This window comes from Schistocerca gregaria, chromosome 1 (genome assembly GCF_023897955.1).
Source record: "Schistocerca gregaria isolate iqSchGreg1 chromosome 1, iqSchGreg1.2, whole genome shotgun sequence".
NCBI classification, from domain to species: Eukaryota; Metazoa; Arthropoda; class Insecta; order Orthoptera; family Acrididae; genus Schistocerca; species Schistocerca gregaria.
In genome coordinates, this window is record NC_064920.1 from 1,179,096,475 (window position 1) to 1,179,122,233 (window position 25,759).

The 25,759-nt window shown below is 42.2% G+C and overlaps 1 protein-coding gene across 1 annotated transcript in view; it reads left to right on the plus strand.

Annotated features, from left to right (window-relative positions):
• The window catches only part of LOC126297570 (Down syndrome cell adhesion molecule-like protein Dscam2), a 647,360-nt gene that overhangs the window by 372,600 nt on the left and 249,001 nt on the right, over positions 1-25,759 (plus strand). The window contains exon 10 of the mRNA XM_049988565.1: positions 18,286-18,439. Within this exon, the coding sequence (XP_049844522.1) occupies positions 18,286-18,439 (154 nt within the window). The remainder of the gene's footprint in view (positions 1-18,285; positions 18,440-25,759) is intronic.

The following is a 25,759-nucleotide window of genomic DNA, read 5'->3' on the forward strand; positions in this document are numbered from 1 at the left end:
GCAATTTGGGTGTAGTTGGATTTGCCAAAACCCTGATTTGAGGTCGAGTGTAGTATAAATGGAGGTGCCATGAAATTTTTGCAGTAACTCTTCTAACGTCTGTGGTCGGTCGGTTTCTGTAATGATTATTTTATTAACTTGACGTGAATCTAAAACTAAACGTAGTGATCCATCCTTCTTTTCAACAATGTGTAGTGGATTTATATATTGGCTGGCTGCTGGTTCTATTATTCCTTGATCGATCATTGCTCGTAATTCTTTCTTAACTGCTTCTGTGTGTATGTGTGGGATTGGATAATGCTTTGCTTTGAAAGTCTCGTGTGGTTTCACCTGAAATTCGTACATAAATCCTGTCATTGTTCCTGGAACATTGGCAAAAACTGCTTTGTGTTGTACCAGAATATTTTCAAGTTCTGTGCGTTCTGCGTCGCATTTTGCTACACTATTGTCTACCTTGCGTGTAATTGTCTCGAACATATTGTACTCCTGTTCCTCTACCAAGTCATTATTAAGTGTGTTCGTGTATAGTGCGATATAACAATCGTTATCTTGAGAATCAGTAATAATCTCGATCCTGTGCATATTTTGTTCTTCGGAGGATACTGTGTTTTGAAATCTTACGATCACTTCCCTGTTTTCCTTTTGTAGTGTGAGGTATGACGATTTGAAGTCAATCTTCGCATCGTACTGAACAAGAAAATTTATTCCTAATATCATGTCTGTTGTTAAATTCGGAACTATCCAACAATCACTGTGGAACGTTTCCCCTGCAAAAACAAATGTTAATTGTGTCTGTCTTTTAACTTCAATGCCTTTTCCTGCAAAAGCTCCCTTGACCTTCGTTCTGTTTAAAGGAAATACTGGGTAATCATTATTGCTATTGCATCTGTTAAATGTGTCTTCGTTAATTACGCACATAGGTGAACCTGAATCAATTATCGCTAAAATATTGTGTGACTGTAAATTTATCTCTATTATTGGGTGATATATTGTTTTCTGTAGGATTGGTTTTTCCTGTAACAATGTGTCTCTCACGTCGTCAAATGTAATGGCATTTTCGGTCGTTATGTTTTCTCTGTGTGATTTCATAGTATCGACATTAAGAGATTCATTGCAGGTTTTCTCTAGTCATAATTCTTCCGATATGTGATTTTCAGCTTGGGAGTTTGGTATGTGTTCTATCAACTGTACAGTTCTGCCGTTTTGATTATTAGCAGTGTCTGGTGGATGAAATCTGGTGTCTGGTACATTCATACGGTAACGCAGCTGTTGGGCCCTGTTGTAGTTTCCGTTAAAATTGTCATTGTGGAACGTCCTCGGCGGTCTGTGTTCGTTTTCTTTTCTCCTGTCGTTATAACTGTGACTGTACGGCAGCCCACCTGCACCCCGTAGAAACGTTTGTTTTTGTTCATTTTGCGGTCGACCCGCGTAATGGCCTTCCCCGGTCGCATTATCTGAGCGATGATTCATATGGAAATTTGACCTATTCGGTTGCGTGTTACGTCTCGGATTCTGTTGCTGTCCTGAATATAAATTTACCGTGTCAGTATAATGCTTTTCATTACTCCTGTTTTCGTTGTCATTTTCGCTGCGAAAGCGTTTACTCGGATTGTTATTACCAAATCGTGTTTGTTCAAAAGTAGCTGAGTTTGTTTGTTTTCCGTTCTGTCGTGAAAAATTTTTGTTAACAAATGCGTAGTCTGCCTGGTGTGCTTCTAATAGTTGTAAGATGTCTCTAAAAGCGGATACATTGTCCTTTTGTTGCCCTGTCAGTAATGACACTTTCAAAGCTCTGGGCAGTTTTGAAATGCAAAGCTGTATTAATGCCGATTGACTGTATGGCTCGTTGAGGTACTGGTTCTGTTCCACCATGTACTCGAAAAATTGTGTGATTGTTGGAAAGGTAGCATTTTCAAAGTTTGGCAAACTAAGTAGCCGATCTTTGATGCTGTTTTGTGTAGTGTCAGACCAATATGCTGATAAAAATGCTTCCTCAAATGCTTCTACGGAAAAACATTGTCTAGCAATTGGTCGCATTCGTCGTGCTGGTTCTCCTTCAAGAAAACTGACAATAAATTCTAACTTATGTTGTACTGGCCATGATGGTGGAAGTGCTCCCCTGAACTGTTGGATAAAATCCAACGGATGTATTTGCGCCCTGTCGTTTTTAAATGTTTTAAACTTTCTAACTGAAAGAAAATGTTTGTGATCAAAACTGTCATGTCTGTGTGTGTAAGTGTTGTCGTATTGTCTTGAATATGGATTCGGGTGTCTTTCTTCCTGGGTAAAATCTCTTACTCTCTGAAGTCTACCAACATTATATGTATTATGGATCTGAGGCATTTCGTAACGGTGTGTGTTCTGTTGAAAATGATTATGTGCAGCGGTTTCTTGTGCGTCCGCTATCTCTTGCTGTAGAGAATTTATTTGCTGATGCAATGAATCATTACGCGATTTTAGATCTGTGATAGTTTGTTGTATATTAGTCAATGGCGTGTTATTACTATTAGAGTTCTGTTGCACTGGGACTGGTGCAGTGTCGTCTGATCTCTCGTCATTGTTAGTATCTGAAAGATCTATTCTTGTAGTGAGTTCATTGATCTTTTCTGTCAGTTCGTTTCGTAATTTACGGTTGCTTTTGGTGACTTTCTTAAAATCTGCCTTTAAATTTTCTGTGTCATGGTTAATTTCTATGTGTTCTATTTTGTCAGTTAGTGTCTGAACGTCCTCTGTTAATTTATCTTTAACATTCTGGATTTCAGTGTCTGTAGAAGTTTTCACATCGATTGTCTGTGTTTGGATTTCTGTAAGCCTGTCTTGTATTTGATTATTTGTTTCTTTGACCGTTTCGATTTCTTCCGAGATCGACTGTATGTGATTGTCTACATATGTTTTGCCCTGGGCAAACACTTTCTTTTTGTCGTCCTGACGCTGTTTAGTGATTGTTTGTAGTAATTCTTTTCGTTCTTTATCCTGCGATCGCACCAGTTTACGGTGACGTATCAAACGTGATTGTTAAAACGTTCATCAATCTGAGCGTTTTGTTTAGCAAAGTTTTCTGTCATTGTTTCCCGTATACTAACTGCAAATGTTGCTTGGTTATCGGATATTTCTTGAATTTTGTCGCGTAATTCTTGTGTTGATTGTGAACATTTTTCAGCGACTGTTTGAATTTCTACTTTGATTTCGTGTTTTAGATTTTGGTACATGTTGTCTAATTTCTGATCTGTGTGTGCGTGTTCTGCCTTAATTTCGTTTTTTAGATCTTGTGACCTTTTTTCTAATTCTTGTGACCCTCTGTTAAAGTTTTGATTCATGTCTTGTCTCATTTGTAGCAAAAATGCCATTATTGGATCCGTTTCGGATTGACTTCTGTGTGTATTTGTATTCGTTGTTAAAGGCTGTAGATCTGTGTTCATTTGAACATCCTCAGATGATTGTGACTGCGTCACGTTTTCCGTAATTTCGGAATTTTGGTCATGAGAACTGTTGGATCTGCTACGCAGGTTGTGTAGCTGTGTACCGTTTGAATCTAAATCAGTGCTTAATGGAGTCTCTCTGTCTGACTGCATTGTAGTGGTTTCGTTACTGAAACTGTTATGTCTACTATGCGGAATTTGTGACTGTGTACCGTTTGTTGCATTTAATGCCAAATTATTTTGCACTACCGTTTCATTGTCTGTGGGCATTTCTGAAGTTACTTGTTCGTTAAACGCTTCCATATTGTTACAGTTATTAAATGTCTGTTCACCTAACGTTTCAGAATCAGGGTTTTCACACGTATTATTACTGCCTATTCCAGAAAAGAATCTCTCGTCAGTATTTTGTACAGTTTTATCAGTTTGAGAACGAGTAATTATTCTGCGGGACATTGTCTATAATCATCACACGCGACAAAAAGTTTTATCAGTTTGAGAACGAGTAATTATTCTGCGGGACATTGTCTATAATCATCACACGCAACAAAATATATCACTGTTCAAAGCGGATTCAACACTGAACAAACACTTTTCAACGCCGAATCAATAAAGCAAACAGAATTGCCGATGACCTGTGAATAAAAGTTATACACTTTAGTATATGCGTTGCGCCACTTAACAGTAACTTATTCACACTATTATCAAAGTCAATATATTCATATCCACAGTAGATTCACTAAAATGTCGTACTGAATGGATTTCGCCAAGTGAAACCTTCCCGTCTAATATTGGATGAACGTTTGCTTGCTGACTGAACGCTGCGTCTCTTAAAATCTTTTAACTGCTGCTCTGTCAAGACTACCTGCTGATTATTACGACGAAACATAAAATGTGTTGTCGCCGTGGCCCTCAGTCGTTACCTGAAATTATTAAGACTGATTCTTACCTTTAATTATTTATACTGGGTCGCCATCTGACTGCTACAGCAAACTGTGGAATGAATATACTTACTTCTCTTTAACATAATTATAAGCTGCTGGTGGAGTTTCATAATACTTTGTGACTGGAATTCTTTAAGTTGAAGTTAATTTAGATTTGATAAAAGCTGAAGCTCAGTTTAGACTTTTCTTTTAAGATAACAATAAATTCCGTAAAGCATTTACGTGAATGATTTTGGGATAGAAAATTCTTAATGCATTTAATCTGGTAGAAGTTAACTATATTCTGAGAACGATCTTGACGAACAATTACAAGGGGTATAGTTCTTTACAAAAATTCTTAAAAAGTAGCGTTGCGCTACATACCTAATTTTCCATCAAAATTACATAACTATATTCTGAGAACGATCTTGACAAACAATTACAAGGGGCATAGTTCTTTACAAAAATTCTTAAAAACTAGCATTGCGCTACATATAGCGAGTGGCTGGCGAGCACACCGCTTCTTTCAAAGTGTTAATTCATACCTCGCTTACAGCGACCTCCTCTCATGTCTCGCTAGCTACGACTGCCTCGTCTCACATCTTACTCGCAACTGCTCGCTTCCAACGCTCAATGCTACAAAAGTGCGGTCTCGCCGCCAACAATGGTTTTTGGTGCAGACAATCCCTGCTACCATTACAGATGTATTACTGCGCGCTGTTTCCCGCTCTTTCTCAAAATGTATCTATGCGCGGTTTCCCGCTCTTTCTCAATAATACACAATGCAATTTAATTAACAAAACAATTTAAATAAGAAACAGTTCAGATAATTACATGCTAAAACAGTTTAAATACGCCTATTACATAATTACAACATTTAGAGTGCCTCAGCGGAATTTCATCAAATGCACGTTCCATACAAGCACGGTCCGGACAATGGATCGCAGACTGCGACATTATGCGGCGCCTAAGTTCGGTACAAACTATGCTCTACTAGGTATAGAGTTCCAGGTTCATTACGAAGGCTAAGTTCTATGTACATTGTGTCTAAGGACACTGAACTCGATCCTTATCGAACTTCCGTATTTATTTAGAACAGGAATCCAGAGAGAACTCATAAACATTACTCGTATTGAATGATTAACGTTTTCTTCCACAGTTCTATAAGAACACCTCCATGAGCCATCATTTTTTGATATCTCGACTGTAACAGTTACAAAAATATTCCAGTTCTTATACAAATTTCTCCTAATTGTTGCTAGTTGCTATTTCATCTGCCACCTTCTCTGACTAAAACTGATGTAAGTCGAAGATAAGTTGTTTTCATCATGGTCCTATTGTTTTCATTGTATCATCTCCACCACCATTCTCTACGCTTATTATTTTTTTATTTCAGAGCGCTGTGTCATTTTCCTAATGTCGTTCCCTTGAAACTTCTTTCTCTTTATTAGCTGCCTTATATCTTTCGAGATTTACTTTTCTTTGCTCTATTTTCGTATGTAATATTGTTTTCTGTTTGTAGCAATACCTTTACTGATAATTTCCCTTTGATTAATTTTGAAGATAGCAACCTGTGGCTTAGCATAAACAGTTATATTTCCCTGTTATTAAATGCATCCTCATAATTTACATTTATGATTCTTTATGGCTTTGTATCCATTTTTAAATTATACTTTACTGATCTGTTGTCGTCTGAAATTCCAAACCATTTGAGGACCATGTTGGGGCATTGTATATAACTGATTTATTGACTGAAAAAATTGCCAAGTCCATGTTATATTCATTTTCTTTTGGAATAATATATCAAGAATAAATATGACAAAATACAGTCCATTAAATTTTAGTTCCGTCTTGTCTTTGCCAAGTCCATTTTACATTCATTTACTTCTGGAATAACTGGAATAGCGTGTTAAGGACAAATATATTGTTCTCTCGGCAAATTCCTTTAATTATGACATCTATGGTATCTGGAACTACACCCAATTTTACCAAACGAAAAATTGTTCTTTAATTATGGTCCTACTTTTGCGAGGCTGGTTGTGTTTTATAAGCTTCTATGGGTCCTCGTAGAGTCATTTTCCTCTGGAATAACGTGTCAAAATTGTTTTAATTCTAATGTACCCCATTAGACTTTTATTAACTGCGAAGTATTTCGAAAAAGTCATCTGATTTCACAAGACTGTATTTTGTACATAATTGATACCCAACCTTTCTGGGACCATTACCTGTAGCTAATATTCACGTATAGCTAAAACTGTCCCCCTCCCCCACCCCTCGCGATGCATTTCCCCCCACCATCGTCAACATTGGCGTCTAACTATATTTCAGAATGAATAAGAATTTTCTTTGTATAATTTTTTTAAAGTGACGAAATATAAATGGTATTTAGCTTTAGTAGATGTTTTACTAAACCACGAACAAACGATTCAGTGATACTATTGATGTTGCTTATTTTCATATATAGTTTCATGAAGCAATTCTCAGTTCATCACGAGTGCTACGTACAATCCCTTCTTGGAAAGAAAAGCTAGTTATCCACACTGCGAGTAGACACTTGTTACAAAACATGCTTCCTACCCACCACTCCTCTTCCTAACAATACTTGCTTCACCCACACACTAGAACACCGTTTAAAACCAACCAAGTTAAATTGTGCGCCCTATACTTACCGTCTGTTTATGAATCACTTCCTCACTGGACTCACTACTTCTGAATTGACGTAAACTGGAGAACTTCATGCTGTCAATGCTTTGTGTTTGAACACTACCATTAATACTAATAACGATGATGATGTAAGCCCTAGCGCAATGTAGCTGTTGTTGTGCTGTACTGTGAGTTTATTGTTGTGACGTGAATAAAGAGGCAATTTCTGCTATATTGTGGGAACTACCTACAAATCGGTGAACACATTTTCATGGGATATTCAAGCATATGTAATATACAGAATGAACATTAATTAAACCGATAAACTGCAGGAATGGGTTTCTAACAGGAAATGACAGAACAAAGGATCGTAGGACCATGTGTCCAGGAATGGTGCTGACGAATGACAGTTCCTCCGACAACGTGCTGTGTGTTCCTTGTGTGCTGCAGGCTGGGTGATTGGCGAAGCGTACTGCAAGCAGCACTATGGCCCAGTATTTATGTCGGGAACAAGCCGAGGTGGTGTTTTTGTACGGCCACGTAGATGAAAACGGTCGAGAGGCAGGCTCACAGACACCAACCACATCATGCAACATTTCAAGCCCTTTTAGCAAAACAAAATACACAGTGCAAATGCTAGAGTCAGTGCTTAGGAGCGCGTCAGTTAGATACTCAACAAACAGACCAGTATAGAAATATAAACGCATACATGTTTTCTGTAATACTAGCCCATTAACGAGCACGTCCCAGGTCTCACTGACGTTTTCTATAACTCCTAACTGGAGCAAGCACTCGTACATTCACAGCTTTCAGAGGGAGTACGACGCCCCTACGAGCTGCACACAGCGATATACACTACTGGCCATTAAAATTGCTACACCAAGAAGAAATGCAGATGATAAATGGGTATTCATTGGACAAATATATTGTACTAGAACTTACATGTGATTACATTTTCACGCAGTTTGGGTGCATAGATCCTGAGAAGTCAGTATCCAGAACAATCACCTCTGGCCGTAATTACGATCTTGATACGCCTGGGTATTGAGTCAAACAGAGCTTGGATGGCGTGTACAGGTAGAGCTGCCCATGCAGCTTCAACACGATACCACAGTTCATCAAGAGTAGTGAATGGCGTATTGTGACGAGCCAGTTGCTCGGCGACCATTGGCCAGACATTGTAAATTGGTGAGAGATCTGTAGAATGTGCTGTCCAGGGCAGCAGTCGAACATTTTCTGTATCCAGAAAGCCCCGTACAGGCCCTGCAACTTGCGGTCGTGCATTATCCTGCTGAAATGTAGGGTTTCGCAGGGATCGAATGAAGGGTGGAGCAACGGGTAGTAACACATCTGAAATGTAACGTCCACTGTTCAAAGTTCCATCAATGCGAACAAGAGGTGACCGAGACGTGTAACCAATGGCACCCCATACCATCACGCCGGGTCATACGCCAGTACGACGATGACAAATATACGCTTCCAATGTGCGTTCACCGCGATGTCGCCCAACACGGATGCGACCATCATGATACTGTAAATAGAACCTGGATTCATCCGAACAGAAAATGACGTTTAGGCATCTGTGCACCAACGTTCGTCGTTGAGTACACCATCGAAGGGGCTCCCGTCTGTGATGCAGCGTCAGGGGTAACCGCAGCCATGGTCTCCAAGCTGATAGTCCGTTCTGCTGCAAACGTCGACTAACGGTTCGTGCAGATGGTTGTTGTTTTACAAACGTCCCCATCTGTTGACTCAGGGATCGAGACGTGGCTGCACGATCCGTTATAGCCATGCTGATAAGATGCCTGTCATCTCGACTGCTAGTGATACGAGGCCGTTGGGATCCATCACTGCGTTCCGTATTACCCTCCTGAATCCACCGATTCCATATTCTGCTAACAGCCATTGGACCTCGACCAACGCGAGCAACGATGTCGCGATACGATAAACCGAAATCGCGATAGGCTGCAATCCGACCTTTTTCGAAGTCGGAAACGTGATGGTACGCATTTCTCCTCCTTACACGAGGCATCACAACAACGTTTCACCAGGCAACTCTGGTCAACTGCTGTTTGTGTATGAGAAATCGGTTGGAAAGTTTCCTCATGTCAGCACGTTGTAGGTGTCGCCACCGGCGCCAACCTTGTGTGAATGCTCTGACAAGCTAATCATTTGCATATCACAGCATCTTCTTCCTGTCGGTTAAATTTCGCGTCTGTAGCACGTCATCTTCGTGGTGTAGCAATTTTAATGGCCAGTAGTGTAAGTGTACGGTTACATCCCGATCAGTCTAGTTAAGCTTCGCTACAAGAAGGGCTCTCGCTATAAAAGTTAGGACATCCAGTGCGCACTAAACCAATCTATGAGACGGTAAATAGTCACGCAACTCTGTCCAGTGCTAAAATTTCAGTGTAGCATTTTGTTTCCTCGGAATGAGTTCAACTGCTCGCGAAAAAGGTTCGCGCCCTCCCTTTTAAAATTCCAGCCCTTCTCGACTATGACGGCGACTTCCGTCAGTGGCTGTAACGGAGGCGACTTTCCCCGCTGAATGCCAAGTGCTCGCGCTCACACACGGTTCTCGGTTTCCTCTCTACGTACAAAAGCCAAAGCCGCGTCGACGGTCCGGTGTCTTTCACGCTGCATCTCCGCATTCAGACACAGGGCGGCCAGCACATTAACGTCGACACGTTAGCCGCAGGGCTGAATACACGCCGCCAAAAGAGGGCGTGTGGGGTCTCCTCAGCTCGTCTTTTCGTAAGCGCCTTTCTCTCCTTAAAACTCGCCCGTCTTGGACTCTCTAGCGTCTGCGTCGTCTCCCTGATTAAAATATTTCGCTGCATTTCTGGGAGGCGAAATATGCGTCTGATGCTCTTTTGGTTAGCGTTGCGAGATACCAGCAACGATTTCCCAGGTTCGATTCGTTCTGATCGCCACGGACTTTTTTTTCTGCGATGGGAAAGTCTATGAAATGGTTCGTTCAAAGTCGTCAGGCCAAATGAGGGGCTCCAGTAAAAAGCAAACAGCGGCACTGCCAGACAAGTCACCGAAGGAGCGTCAAACAGGGCCCCAGTCAGACTGTCCGCCTGTAACAAAATAACAATATACTCTTAATTTCAGTTCCTCTCTAATTAAATTGCGGACACTTTCGATATCCAGACAGTTTTGTAACAGAAGATTAATGAAGAATCAGTTTTAGCTTAGAGGGACCTTTCAATCAATAAATGTTACTTGCACTTTTGCATGTTACAATGGAAGTAGACAACGACTAAGAGCCAGGCGTGACTAATTTCAGTAGAGGAACTAATCACACTGGCCAAAACATTTGTTGACCCCCAGAAGAAATCACTTTACTGCCGTGTATAGCAGCATGTAGCTTTAATAGTGGTCTCATTTCGACGAGGAAGAGAGCCCATAAAATTTTACTGGTATGCCGTAACCAGCTGAAACCACTTACTCACAATTAGATTCCGCAGGGCTGCCAGACTACGGGAACGTTGATTGTTACTTTTCACATGCTATTCCAAATAGCCCCAGACTTTTCCTATGAGGTCAAGACCGTACGATTTAGCGGGCGAGCCGAGGATGTCTGTGTGCTCGTTGAAATTGGAATATACACACGCAGCGCTCTGAATATGGCGGCTGCCACATGGAAGTCGGGAATGTCCAATAGTGATGGGATATGCATTTAGTTTACGATATCAGTATCGTGGATAAGTTATTTTTCGGGAAAAGTCGCTTATAACGGCTGTAAATAACTGCCAAAAATAACTTATTCAAGTTACCCCAAAATATGATACCATATGACATAATGGAGTGAAAATAAGCAAAATATGCCAGTTTTTTATATTATATTTATATCTCCTATGTCTGACATCATTCGCACTGCAAACACAGACTTGTTTAGGCGCTTTAGCAGTTCGTTAGTATGTTGCTCCCAACTGAAATTATTATCAAGTTGTAATCCCAAGAATTTTACTCTATCAACTTCTCCTATTTCCATGTCACCATATTTTATACACACACCAGAAGGAAATCTCTTGGAAGTTCTGAACTGCATATAGTGGGTCTTTTCAAAGTTTAATGACAGTGAATTGGCTATGAACCACTTATTAATGTCAGTAAATTTTGATTAGCTGCCCTTTCTAAATTTATGTTTGTTTTACTATTTATTGCAATGTTTGTATCATCATTACTGGCTATTCAATGTGTCTTACTATCCCTGTTGATACGCATCGCTAAAACGAATGCCGCAGTAGAGTAATTTGGAACCGCTCTGTCGAATGGCTCTTCGTAACGCGAAACAAACCGACGCTTTCCATGGCCGGTGGGTGTTAAGTGGAAGACATGATGAGCACTATTTGTTTGGGCTGTCTCCAGCTACACATTGCAAAAAACAAAATTGCAAACATCAGCCGAAACACCAGAGAAAATGAGCCTGACGACTCTTAGGAGAGGCGCCCTGTATACTTAGCAATCTTGAGCTGACTATGCTTCCAGAACCTTTCTCCTAATGATGTTACAGAGGTTATCGCGTTTCGTATAACATAGAGATCGCTGTCTAGTGTCAAATGTAGCTATTTAAGGATCTTCAAGAAGTTATTTCCGAAAGCAGAGTGCACGAAATGTTTCACTGCGCTATTAAAAGTAGCATTTTCAACAACCATTTTTTAAGTGTGATTAATAGGTTATATATGCAAAATTCGATACTGATTCCACATTTGGCTGGTCCTGGATTTCTTCATCTCTGTACACTGTCGGTAGCGAAAGCGAAACAAAAGCATCCTTGTAGCGTCTTTGTCAAACGAAACAGGAATGGACTACAGTTATCCAATATTCCAGTTAGCATTAACCTCTAGTATTTTTATATCTATAAATTAACCAGTTATTCCATCAGTTACTTACACGAATGGACGAATATCCTTAAGTTCATTGTGATTTATCCATGGCAAGATAGAGCGAGACCGGATTAGAAATATATTTATCCGTGAATACGACACCGAAGGGGAATTAGTAAAGTACGACGTACACTCGTCTGCAAACAGATGACGCGTAGTATTCGCAGTTACTGAAATAGCGGCCAGATACTGACAACTGGTTTTTTCCCTAACTGTGAGTACTTAACAACCGGTTATTTGTTCTAGTTAAGATACTTCCTCTAGTGTCCACAGCATATTCATCGTGCAGATGTAAAAAAATGTGCGAAATAAATATCCTGCTTCATGTCGATGGTAACCTGAATGAGTAGGTCCAAGTTATGGTAAGAAAAACACCCACAAAACATAACATTACAGAACCACCTCCAGTCTAGACTAGGCCCTCCACATATGAGACAAAACCGCGATTTGTTGGACATACTAAACACCTCCACGCAAGTTGCTGTCCAGTTTGAGTGTCAATTGGTGTCATATACCAGCGGTACGCCCGACGGACAGGCAACCCGGTGGACGGAGAGGCGTCGCATACATGCATACTTGCAAGGCGTTGCCTCCGAGAATTTCGGCCGCCGGCGAGTGTCGTATCGCAACCGATAGACGGCGGAGAAAGCGCTACCTGGTGTCCTCCTCGCTAAGGATCTACTTCCCTCCACCGAGTTACGTGAGAGGACCGGCTACTTATAGCAGCGTACCTCCATTCATCGGCATATTACGGCCATTAATGAAGTGTCAATCTTGATACGACCACTCGCTATGTTTCGACCATGATACAACAACCAATGTCAGTACGTTTGCATTTGTTATACCCATTTCTCCTACCTTGAACTTCCACTTCGGAGGGTGGTATGGGACTTCAGGTCCCACCGTCACACTTTCAACATGCACTCCAATAATGTGTAGGATAGAACAAATTTACCCTTACACCAAGACAGTAAGACCGAGATCCACCGGTGACGCTGTACCTCAACCTACCACAAAAAACTCATCATCAGTGAAACTTTGGGCAGACAGACATCTATGCCAGCTAATCCTAATCCTTCAATCACATCCCAGTTGGAGCCATCGCCACGGGACGTCAGACCTCTCCAGCATCGCCTCCGAGAAGTGTCTCGGCCAGCTTCTACCGAGTACAGTCTCCTTCCTTCCAGTGGGAAACTACATTGGCTTCGTCTTGACGTTCTGGCATTATAATTAACTTTGTTGTATTCGGGCGAACGCCTGATACTAGACTGAAAGGACTTGGTATCAACTTTCGTAAGTAGTTTCATTTAGTGTCCTATTATTGTTGTTGTTGTTGTTGTGGTCTTCTCCCCAGTTCTACGAGGGCTGCCCAGAAAGTAAGTTCCGATTGATCGCGAAATGGAAACCACAGTGAAAATCAGAAATGTTTTATTTGTAACAGTTAGCTACACCTTCCAGCTACTTCTCTACTTAGTTGCCGTTCTGACTTAGACATTTGTCATAGCGTTGTATCAACTTTCCAATACCCTCATCATAGAAAGCAGTCGCCAGTGCTTTCCGACAATTCTCTACGCTGGGCTACAGCTCGTCTGTGCTAAAATGTTTTCTTCATATCCAGTGGTTCATGTGAGCAGAGATGAAACTCAGAAGGAGACAATTACGGACTGTGTTATGGCTAATCAAACATTTCCGATTGAAAACGATCCAGGAGCATCTTCATTGCCCCTGTAGAATGTGGCTGAGAATTGTCTTGAAGAAGAAAACGCACGACAATTATGTATTGTTATCTGCACAGCTTCAGGCGAAATTTCTCACCAGCCCTCGTACTTGGCGGGACACTATTTCTAGTCATCTTTACGCGTTCACTGAGACCTCAGAAATGAGAAGAGGGACGTGATTCTATCTAGGGTTATACTAGAGGCACTGCTCAACACATCTGTGCAAAGCTTTATCGGAATTTCATAGTCGTTTCCATTTCGTGACCGATCGGAACTTAATTTCTGGACACCCCTCGTATTGAGTACCTCCTTATTAGTTATATCATCTACCCATTTAATCTTCAGCATTCTTCTGTAGCACCACATTTCGAAAGCTTCTATTCTCTTCTTCTCTGAACTATTTATCGTCCATGTTTCACGACATGGCTACGCTCCATACAAATACTTTTAGAAAAGACATCCTGATACTTAAATCTTTACTCGACTTTAGTATGTTTCTCTTCTACAATAACGCTTTTCTTGCCATTGCCAGTCTATGTTTTATATCCTCTCTACTTCCACCATCATGAGTTACTTTGCTCCCTAAATAACAAAACTCATCTACTATTTTAAGTGTCTCATTTCCTAATCTAATTCCCTCAGCATCACCTGATTTAATTCGACTACATCCGATTATCATCGGCTTGCTTTTGTTGATGTTCATCTTATATCCTCCTTTCAAGACAATGTTCGTTCCCTTCAACTGCTCTTTCAGGTCGTTTGCTGTTTCTGACACAAGTACAATGTCATTGGCGAACCTCAAAGTTTTTACTTCTTCTCCATGGGTTTTAATACCTACTCCAAATTTTTCTTTTGTTTCCTTTACTGCTTGCTCAATATACACATTGAATAACATCAGGGAGGGGCTACAACCCTGTCTCACTCCCTTCCCAACCACTGCTCCCCTTTCATGCCCCTCGACTCTTATAACTGCCATATGGTTTCTGTACAAATTGTAAATAGCCTTTCACTCCCTGTATTTGACCCATTCCACCTTAAGAATTTGAAAGAGAGTATTCCAATTAACACTGTCAAAAGCTTTCTCTAAGTATACAAAGTCTAAGTGTCCTATTATGTGGTAATAAACCTTTCTCTTGTGAATTTGGGAAGTGTTGTTTCTTATGCCTCTCAAAACGGAAGGTATAGCAGTTTGTCCATTAAAGACGAGCACCTCTTCCTGACACCATGAGCAACGGCCTTTTGTCAGGTACTGGTTTCCAAATGTTCAGTGCTAGCAGGTCCCTACGCAATGTTCGCTTCTCAGAAACTGATTGGAGTTTGTCCTGCATTTAATGACAGCCGCAGTTGCTTTCAAGATTGAAACTGATTGTCACTGACATGAAACTCGTCTCCAATCTCTGTCAGCAACGGTCTTTTTACAACTACTGTTCCTACGCCATATTATTTGACTGCGGGTGGTACACCATTCTTGGTAGACATGCTCAACAGTCCGCACTGATGTACCAACAAAAGGAAGGGGGGAAGTTCCTTCGCGTACTCTGTGTAAAATCGAACTGGTATCCCATCAGGTCCAGCGGCCTTTCCTCTTTTGAGGAAACCTTGACACGTTCCAAGGCCTTTACAATTTCGGAGTTAGGGTGTATATTACGCAAGGCATCCACAAACTAGGATGCAGTCAAGCACATTGATTGCATGCGTCATTTACATCTTGCGTTCGATTGTTACCCCGACGGCCTATACAAGATCAGATTGAAGATGACACATAATATTTGATGCGTTTTGGAGACAGGAGCAGCATCCATTTTCGTGGTTGCTCTGTAACGTATTCGAACTAGGAATACGCTCCTGGCCCGTGGTGGTGACCGTCGTTCTGGTATTGGTACCTTATTTTGTGCACTTGTGGTTTTGGCCTTGTACAAGACAAGAGAAACTGGTTCTTTAGAAATGACATCTTACATAACCGTAGGATGCTGTTAATTACAAGCAGTACTGGACAAGTTTCGTAAAAAGCTAACAGCCTGTGGTGTTACATGAAGGTTTTTCTAAAGTTTACCGAAGCTATAGAGTACAATCAATATAATATGTTTTAGAAAGTTGTACGTTTTCTGGTCGCTTTGAACTTTTAGCTATGGTCGGCGATAAATAGATGTAGGGCACTTTGTGGACCGCAAAGCCTGGAAACAGTGTCAAATTGGCCTAAAAACGCGCATAAGCAACTGCGCATTCGTGCCACGCGATATTTTGGCTAAAATAGTCGTTACACTTTAAAAATCCCTTGTTCTTGCTCTTACACAATGAGAAGTAACTTTCCCGTGAGGACAACGAAAGGCAATTCGATCTTAACTTAATTTTTATTATTACAGTGGTCTCGTAGCAAGAATACCAGACAAACACAAGATTTAATAGTTACTTTTATGCCGTTAAATTCGCAATATTTGGAGATAAAATATACACACACGTCCAGTGTTCCCTAAGGACGACTGACGTGTGCCACAGGATAATGGCCTTGGGGCTCGAAAGCGGTCTCTGTAAGAAAAATAAGTGTAGCTGGTTCTGGAATTTCTGTAACGTTGCTAGTTGCTTCTTAATCTTTTATAATTAATAATAATATCGAAACTAACTTGCGTTAGTATCAGTCTGAGGACTGAAATAAAAACGTGCGGGCGCTACCGATTTGTCACCACAACAAATAGTTTTGCATTCCATTAATAATTTGGCCACTGCGCACAAGCGTAATACAATGACACTGAAACAACACCTTAGTGTATTTCTAATGGTATTTGTAAAATAAGAGACTCCTAATCATGGGAGAAGTGGTAGAAAGTAGGATTCTTTAGCTAAATGGAAATGGATTTTACAAATTAGTAAATGTTTTCTCAAATATACAAAACCACATGTAACCTTACTCCAATGTTAGTGCTGTAAAACCAAAACACAGAAAATTAACCTGATAAACTGAAGCCAATTATTTGGGACTTTATAGACAGTCTGAGGAGGACTGAAAGAAGAACTAACCACAGTTCCTCATCAGTAAAACTCGCATTTTCAAATTAGGAAGAGAAATAACCGAATGAATTCCGCATCCAAGATGCAGAAACGCCCAGATTAATGCGAGCTGCTCAGATATGAAACTGATACCTCATGCCATAGCAAAACATTACACTTACATCTTTGAACTGCACAGTCAGCTTGGGATGCCTGCCAGAAAGCGACTTACAGTCGAGTCGGCACGGAACAACTGCCACGAAACGAATGACAAGAATTCCAAGTTCTCTGTTCGCAGCTGAAACTCTGCAGGAGAGGTGGCAGTAAGCTTGCAGCCCATGTGACGAACGTAAAAGTGCCTCGAAGCATTAAAACAGGGGGGAACGCTGCAAACGTTTTCCTGACATGGTGTACAACTACACATAAACTGTTGGTTGACGGAAAATACACAGTGTCTAGAAGGGGAGGCAATATACAGGATTGCGCAATCAGAAATACTTCTGAGATGGTCCGAAATTTCGCACTTTTCATGGGAACGGAAGGACAGGATTCTTGTTGACACTTAAGTTGACTAGGTATTTCCTACACCTCATGTGCGCACTTGCGGGCTAAGGCACCACTTCGGCCGCGTGTCAGGAGATAACTCCAAGAACCTATAACTTCAGAATACGCCGAGTAGGCCCTGGGAACCACCCCAAATGCCACCGGGCTTTTGAGTAAAGCTTTCCTGTCGCACAGAACCAGTTATCAAGGGTAGTCCAGGAATCAGCTTCCTTGTGTGAGAGCCTTTCAGCTACCAGCCAACAGTCGGTACTGTCTGTTTTAATAATGAAATAAAATGTAAGTGAAGTGATATAAGGTCGAGAACCGATCTGTGCCAGTAGTGTTAAATTGTTATTATTGTTATTATTATTATTATCATCATTGCCTCCTTATGTCTACACGATAAGAGAGTCAAGACTTCTTTAATCACTCAACATCATATCTTTCTTCAGTTATCCTCCGTGATACTTCAGCCTGTGCACTTGGAAAATTTCTCATATTTAGTGAGTACAGGATGATTAACAAATCCTAATATGATCCCTTCCACACACCTTTCTTTCACTATTGATATAATTATTACTATCGTTTTCATTGTTACTATAGGTTTTTTGTGTTAGTATAGTGACAATGAATTTATCACTCATGTCTATTCGATGAATTTATCTCAGAAAAAAATGTGAAACACAAAGTTTCATAAGCACTCCTCACCCGAGGTAAGGACTTAATCTGACACTGGACTCGCATTCGGGAGGACGACGGTTCAATCCCGCGTCCGGGTATCCTGATTCAGGTTTTCCGTGATTTCCCTAAATCGCTCCAGGCATATGCCGGGATGGTTCCTCTGAAAGATCACCGCCGACTTTCTTCCCCATCCTTCCCTAACCCGATGAGACCGATGAGCACGCTGTTTGGTCTCTTCCTCCAAACGACCCAACCCAACTTAATCTGATGATGTTCAGACAAATACATAAATACTAAGCTGCTTAAATACTGAGCTAGATCAACTCGTTGGCCCTAATTTCCGAAGAGATCGTGGCTTATATATTGTGAAGTTCGGAAGCGCGCAGACTCGGTAGCGCGTTGTGACTGAGTGCCGGCCGCTGTGTGCCCAGACAGCAGACGCTGGGTGCCAGACTGAGACACTTTGGCGCTGGTGTTGCAGACACGGTGCCGGAGCTGCAGTGGACGTTCATGGAGCAGGCGCTCAGTCCGGGCCCGCCGGTCTCCCTGCGCTGCTCCGCCGCGGGAAGTCCGCCCCCGCAGTTCACCTGGTACCTCGACGGCCAGTCGCTGACTGCTGCCCAAGTGGGACACAGGTGAGACGCAGAAAGCGCTCTCATGTGGTATCCAAATGTACCCCAACACTACCTTTTCTGTTAAAGGATATAGCAGTTCATTAAAATTAGCAGCAATAGAGGCCCTCTGTCGCAAAAAAGTCTGATGCTACTGTAGATCAAAGCATGTGAGCAACCCATAGTGGCCTGCCTTTTATGTATTCTGTTTTACAAAGCTTTATCGCTTGACTTTTAGCTTAATACGTGACCCGCCAATTTGAGAGTTTTATTTCTGATGAAGGCACTCATAGCAGTGCCGAAACATAGGTCAAAAGACTCATTTTTATGCGACAGAGAGCTGCTATTGCTTTTAATTTTACTTTGTAAACGGCCTCTGACCACGCAGCCATGTTCAAAACTCTAGCAGTTCATTCTTTCTTTGCGTGCAGTTGTCTTTTAATGTTCATGTAATATACTCAGTTAATTAACATACTTCTGAAACCAAACATTTGGCTTTACGTAGTTCGTCAGGCTCAGTGAAGAATTGGTACAAATGGGGAAGCCTTGAAGAATAGAGTAAGCTGGTCGTTTTCGTGCTGTAGTGGTTAGCGTTCACAGCTGATGATGCGTAGGTCATGAGTTCCCAGTGAGTGCTGTATGGCATGAACTGTATTTCCTAAATGAGTGACAGTATTACATGTAGTTTTAAATTAATGTTTAAATGACTCCGTAAGAATTCAGGACAGCACTGTCAAGAACTATCGAGTCATATTTTAAACTTTCACTTACAAACTATTTACCACCTTTCTTCCTCGTGACTCCAAATACTTTATAACTTCCGTTAATAATGAATATATGTTCAGTATAATTTGACAGCGTAGTAGTTATGCTTCCTCTTGCATAATTCCGTTGTTGTTGTCGTTGTGGTCTTCAGTCCTGAGACTGGTTTGATGCAGCTCTCCATGCTACTCTATTCTGTGCAAGCTTCTTCATCTCCCAGTACCTACTGCAGCCTACATTCTTCTGAATCTGCTTAGTGCATTCATCTCTTGGTCTCCCTCTACGATTTTTACCCTCCATGCTGCCCTCATCCCTTGATGCCTCAGAACATGTCCTACCAACTGGCCCCTTCTTCTAGTCAAGTTGTGCCACAAACTCCTCTTCTCCCCAATTCTATTCAATACCTCCTCATTAGTTATATGTTCTACTCATCTAAGCTTCAGCATTCTTCTGTAGCACCACATTTCGAAAGCTTCTATTCTCTTCTTGTCTAAACTATTTATAGCCCATGTTTCACTCCCATACATGGCTATACTCCATAAAAAAATATTTTCAGAAACGACTTCCCGACACTTAAATCTATACTCGATGTTAACAAATTTCTCTTCTTCAGAAACGCTTTCCTTTCCATTGCCAGTCTACATTTTATATCCTCTCTACATCGACCATCATCAGTTATTTTGCTCCCCAAATAGCATAACTTCTTCATTACTTTAAGTGTCTCATTTCCTAGTCTAATTGCCTCAGCATCACCCGACTTAATTCGACTAACTTTCAGTACTCTCGTTTTGCTTTTCTTGATGTTCATCTCATACCCTCCTTTTAAGACACTGTCCATTTCGTTCCCCTGCTCTTCCAAGTCCTTTGCTGTCTCTGACAGAATTACAATGTCATCGACGAACCTCAAAGTTTTTATTTCTTCTCCATGGATTTTAATACCTAATCCAATAAATCTGTTACATTCACGAAATCTGACAACATGTAGGACAGTGCTTACCACTGACAGTAAACCCACTCAAATATTTGGTGTCTGATGACTTTTCTATATCTAGGTAAGTTAAACAAAATTTATCACTGGCGTGATTCGTAGATAAAGGCTCAGAGACATAGCCGCCCAAAAAGCTACGTTAGAATATATTTGTCAGTAGTGTGGTGATGATGAGGTCCCATACTTCGAAGAGCGTAGGGAACGATGCGGGAGATCCGCACCGCTGACTGGGCAAGGTCCTAGCGGAGGTGGTTTGCCATTGCCGTCCTCCGACCGTAATGGGGATGAATGATGATGATGAAGACAACACAACAACACCCAGTCATCACGAGGCAGGGATAATCCCTGACCCCATTGGGAATCGAACCCGGAACTCCATGCGCGGGAAGCGAGATCGCTAACGCAAGACCACGAGCTGCGGAGTAATGTAGCACAGAATTTAAACTATCAAGACGCATTCTCCTTATAAATTTAAGCAATGACGATAATATTTTTAGAACTGTTGACATGGAGTGATGTTCTTTAAAGAGGTAGTAGCTAAACCGAGGGCTGCACCTTGAAATGCCGGTTAGCTCCACGTAGCACAGATTAGAGTGGGATGGGGATGGAGGCTATGACAGACAGGATGGCTTTTACGGAACGCATCTCTTACGAGTTTCTGGAAGTTTCAAAAAACCGAGCCTAAGGATGTGGTACCAAGCACCATAAGATTTTCACTTACCACTGCCTACAATGAAGGAAAATTAACACAGTGGCTGAACCTTCACTCTCGAATATCTTTCTATTAAGCTTTGAAGCGTTATTAAAAAACGGTTTTGATAGTGTTGAAGATACTCTTTTCTTCGTTTCTGGCGCTGACAGTTCCATTCACTGCAGGTATGTTTAGTAGGTAAATGTCTCAGTAGACGCACTAGAACATGACAACGCCACTATCCGGCGAGAATTTAACTAAAATTAAATGAAATGAAGGCACGATATATCTCTCGATAATGCTAGATGCTAACTAGTTGCTTGCTTTGCTTTATAAAGGGCGTAATTTGCAAATTTCGTTTTCTTACTTGACGTGCACGTTTATGGTTTTCACAGCGTCTGCTTTAGATAGAACTACCAAAAGCACGTTTTTTGTGACATCACTGAAAGAGACAGAAATGTCGATACCACTCTCCGGCAATCGAAAATGTGAACACTATGGACACAGATTCGGAGCCTTCTCCAACATGGAAACAATAAGCCGCGTCTGATTCATCATCTGGTAAAATCGTATGTGACACGATCAAGTGACATGGTCAAATGGCTCTTCAAGACGAGTGTCCAAACAATTTCTGAGTGTCGTGACGGCTGGTCCCTTTCTGACTGACGTCATGGATGACTAATGATCGTGACGCTGCTGTTAGTTTTCCCTGGAGTCGGTCGGCACCACTGTTGAAACAAAGTAATATTAGTACGCTGATGGCATTGAGACTAGTCCGTCAGCAGCCGTTGCAGCCCAGTGGCATTGTGGAGCTGGCGTTCTTATGAGTGCATGGGTTCTGCGCTGTCCTAGATACCATGTACAGGACACATATGGGTCGTCTTGGCCTTTCATGGAGGTAAGGTATTCTGGCTACACGGTGAAGTTCTATCGTCTTGAAATCCTGGAGAAAATCCAAGGAGAGTTTCAAAGCTGTATTTGGCACCCACTGCAGAGAGTCGATGCGCGTTCCAATAATCGATCCCTAAACTACTGATGCCAACTCGACGATGAATCCTAGAAGCATCTTGTACAGAACAACTTCTGTGGGAGTATTGTCGTCGCGTTTAGGATCGGGTAGAGCTGTTGCGGCCTGCATATTGCTCTTATTCTCAAAGCAAATAAAATTTGCTATTGTAACATAAGAGCTGATAGCTATCCTACATCGTCTCAGATATGCTTATCGGCATGTGCGAGAGATAGTCACCATACAATCTGACTGCAACTCAGCCCCTACACCTCCTAGCATAGGAAGAGGTAACCAGTCTGTTGCGGACGGCTTAGAAGACTGCTGACAACACTCTGCGACCGTCGACAACACTGAGGGAAACGAAATATCGGATGTTTATGGTTTTGTTGGCTGCACAGTATGGAAAAATTAGTGTTCGTGGAATGCAAACTGTCAATTTTCTACGAAGAGATAAAGCTTCACCAGGAAAATGTGAATCAAAGAATGGCGGCACTCCTCCAGCAGAGAGAAGAGAGAAAGGACTTGAGCGCAAATACATGCTCTGCCACCTGTGTGTCACTGATAGGACAAATGCCGTGGATGAAGAAGCTGCAGAATCATCATCGCGCGCCATAACTTCTATTCGAGAAACACCTAAGCTGCGTCGGCCTTATACTGTGCCTGTTGCTGTAAAGAGGAGTCCGACAGTATCACCTTCAGTTGCAAAAAATCGGCTTAAATGCCTTGTTGCGAAGTATGCTAAAACTAAACTGCCCCCTGCCGCCGTGGCGCCGTCCTAATTATAAGATGAACAGAGTCATATATCAATGCTTTAACTTGACCTGGATTTCAGCCTTTAATATAAAGGTACGGTGAAACATTTACAATGTTGTATGAAACTGTTAGTAAGATGTGAATTTTTATTTTGTTCTCTTTCACACTTCCATTTTACATGAGGCTGTGTTTGTTGATGTCAAACTTTCATTCTAAAGACTTCAGAGCTCCATCCTCTGGCACCTTATAAGAATGCAGGGATCAACCTACATTCATAATCTATGCCATCTTCTAATAGAGTGCATGAGAAACTGTTTTTCAATTAGAGACACAAGAGCTGACCAGCTGAAATAACTTAATTCATTAATGATTTCGGTTATGTTGGCCACTGTGGGTAAGCTGTCTTCCGGCGACACATTAAAGCAGTTTTCCCGTGTTTTGAAGCGAAGATGAAATAAACTACGAGCGTAGATCGATTCCTGCATTGTTGAAAATGACCGATGATGGATCAAATACACTCCTGGAAATGGAAAAAAGAACACATTGACACCGGTGTGTCAGACCCACCATACTTGCTCCGGACATTGCGAGAGGGCTGTACAAGCAATGATCACACGCACGGCACAGCGGACACACCAGGAACCGCGGTGTTGGCCGTCGAATGGCGCTAGCTGCGCAGCATTTGTGCACCGCCGCCGTCAGTGTCAGCCAGTTTGCCGTGGCATACGGAGCTCCATCGCAGTCTTTAACACTGGTAGCATGCCGCGACAGCGTGGACGTGAACCGTATGTGCAGTTGACGGACTTTGAGCGAGGGCGTATAGTGGGCAAGCGGGGAGCCGGGTGGACGTACCGCCGAATTGTTCAACACGTGGGGCGTGAGGTCTCCACAGTACATCGATGTTGTCGCCAGTGGTCGGAGGAAGGTGCACGTGCCCGTCGACCTGGGACCGGACCGCAGCGACGCACGGATGAACGCCAAGACCGTAGGATCCTACGCAGTGCCGTAGGGGACCGCACCGCCACTTCCCAGCAAATTAAGGACACTGTTGCTCCTGGGGTATCGGCGAGGACCATTCGCAACCGTCTCCATGAAGCTGGGCTATGGTCCCGCACACCGTTAGGCCGTCTTCCGCTCACGCCCCAACATCGTGCAGCCCGCCTCCAGTGGTGTCGCGACAGGCGTCAATGGAGGGACGAATGGAGACGTGTCGTCTTCAGCGATGAGAGTCGCTTCTGCCTTGGTGCCAATGATGGTCGTATGCGTGTTTGGCGCCGTGCAGGTGAGCGCCACAATCAGGACTGCATACGACCGAGGCACACAGGTCCAACACCCGGCATCATGGTGTGGGGAGCGATCTCCTACACTGGCCGTACACCTCTGGTGATCGTCGAGGGGACACTGAATAGTGCACGGTACATCCAAACCGTCATCGAACCCATCGTTCTACCATTCCTAGACCGGCAAGGGAACTTGCTGTTCCAACAGGACAATGCACGTCCGCATGTATCCCGTGCCACCCAACGTGCTCTAGAAGGTGTAAGTCAACTACCCTGGCGAAGCAAGCTCTCCGGATCTGTCCCCCATTGAGCATGTTTGGGACTGGATGAAGCGTCGTCTCACGCGGTGTGCACGTCCAGCACTAACGCTGGTCCAACTGAGGCGCCAGGTGGAAATGGCATGGCAAGCCGTTCCACAGGACTACATCCAGCATCTCTACGATCCTCTCCATGGGAGAATAGCAGCCTGCATTGCTGCGAAAGGTGGATATACACTGTACTAGTGCCGACATTGTGCATGCTCTGTTGCCTGTGTCTATGTGCCTGTGGTCCTGTCAGTGTGATCATGTGATGTATCTGACCCCAGGAATGTGTCAATAAAGTTTCCCCTTCCTGGGACAATGAATTCACGGTGTTCTTATTTCAATTTTCCAGGAGTGTAGATTGCATGTAGCTTTGATATCCATAAATACCATAAAAATGGTTTTATGAAGTACGTATGTATATATGTATGTGTATGTATGTAAATCCCACATCTCCTCTTAACCCATTTGACCGTTTTCGCTGTTACTGTCTGGAAAGGACCGCTGTGAGGGTAAGAACCACATACCTGTCGAAGGGGTAGGGATGAAAAAGCAATGTATTCCAATACGCGGGAATCACTTTATTCATCCAGTATTTTGGAATGAGAGCAATTAGTGACTTGCAACAAACTTTACACATAATTTCAAACCTCTACAAATTTTTCTGCCGCTGACAATCCCCATAATTTGGTGAAAGAAAAAAAATTATTACTCACTAAGTTTTCGCTGTTCATGCAGTAAAGCTATCGCATTAACCATAATGTTTTAATTTATTACTTTTTTACTACTAACAGTATTCGTGACACATTTTACTGACAGTATTCACATGTACCACTAAATGTATAAGCAAAATTATATCATTGTACGACATGCAGTTCAGAAGATGTGACATCGTAAACACTGAAATGCGTGAAAACTGTCGCATCATGTATGGTGTTTAACTCTATCCACAAAACAATTCGCAGACAGTATCCACAATCCACAAATGCCACTGCTTTTACCTACAAAAATATTTCGTTGTACGACAAATACCTCAAGAAAAATGACTCTATAGCCTGAGGTGCGTGAAAAACTGCCCTATCAAACTTTCGTTTTAATTTACTACTTCCTTACTACTAACTCAATTCACAACACGTTTCACAAACAGTAGATACATATACCACTGCATGTAGTTGCAAAATTATATCATTGTGCCATATGTAATGTAGGAGATACGACGTCATAAACATTGTTCTGCTTGAAAATGAAACTGTAGGCCGACAATCGCGAGGGATACAGGTGAAATATGTGTAGAAATACGTGTGAAGTACGTTAAATATATGTGAAATATATTTGACTTGTAGGTATGTGGGCAAATACAGCCATAGAAGAGAGGAGGAGATCAGCAGGGAGAGGAGAGAGGAGATGAAAAGAGAGATGGGGAGGAGGAGCTGGATAGGGGATAGGAGGAAATGGACAGCGGGGGAAACAGGAAGTGAACAGAGAGGGGAGGAGCAGATAGTCAAGGAGAGGGGAGAGGAGCAGATGGATGGAGAGAGGGGCAGGATGGGTGAAGGAGG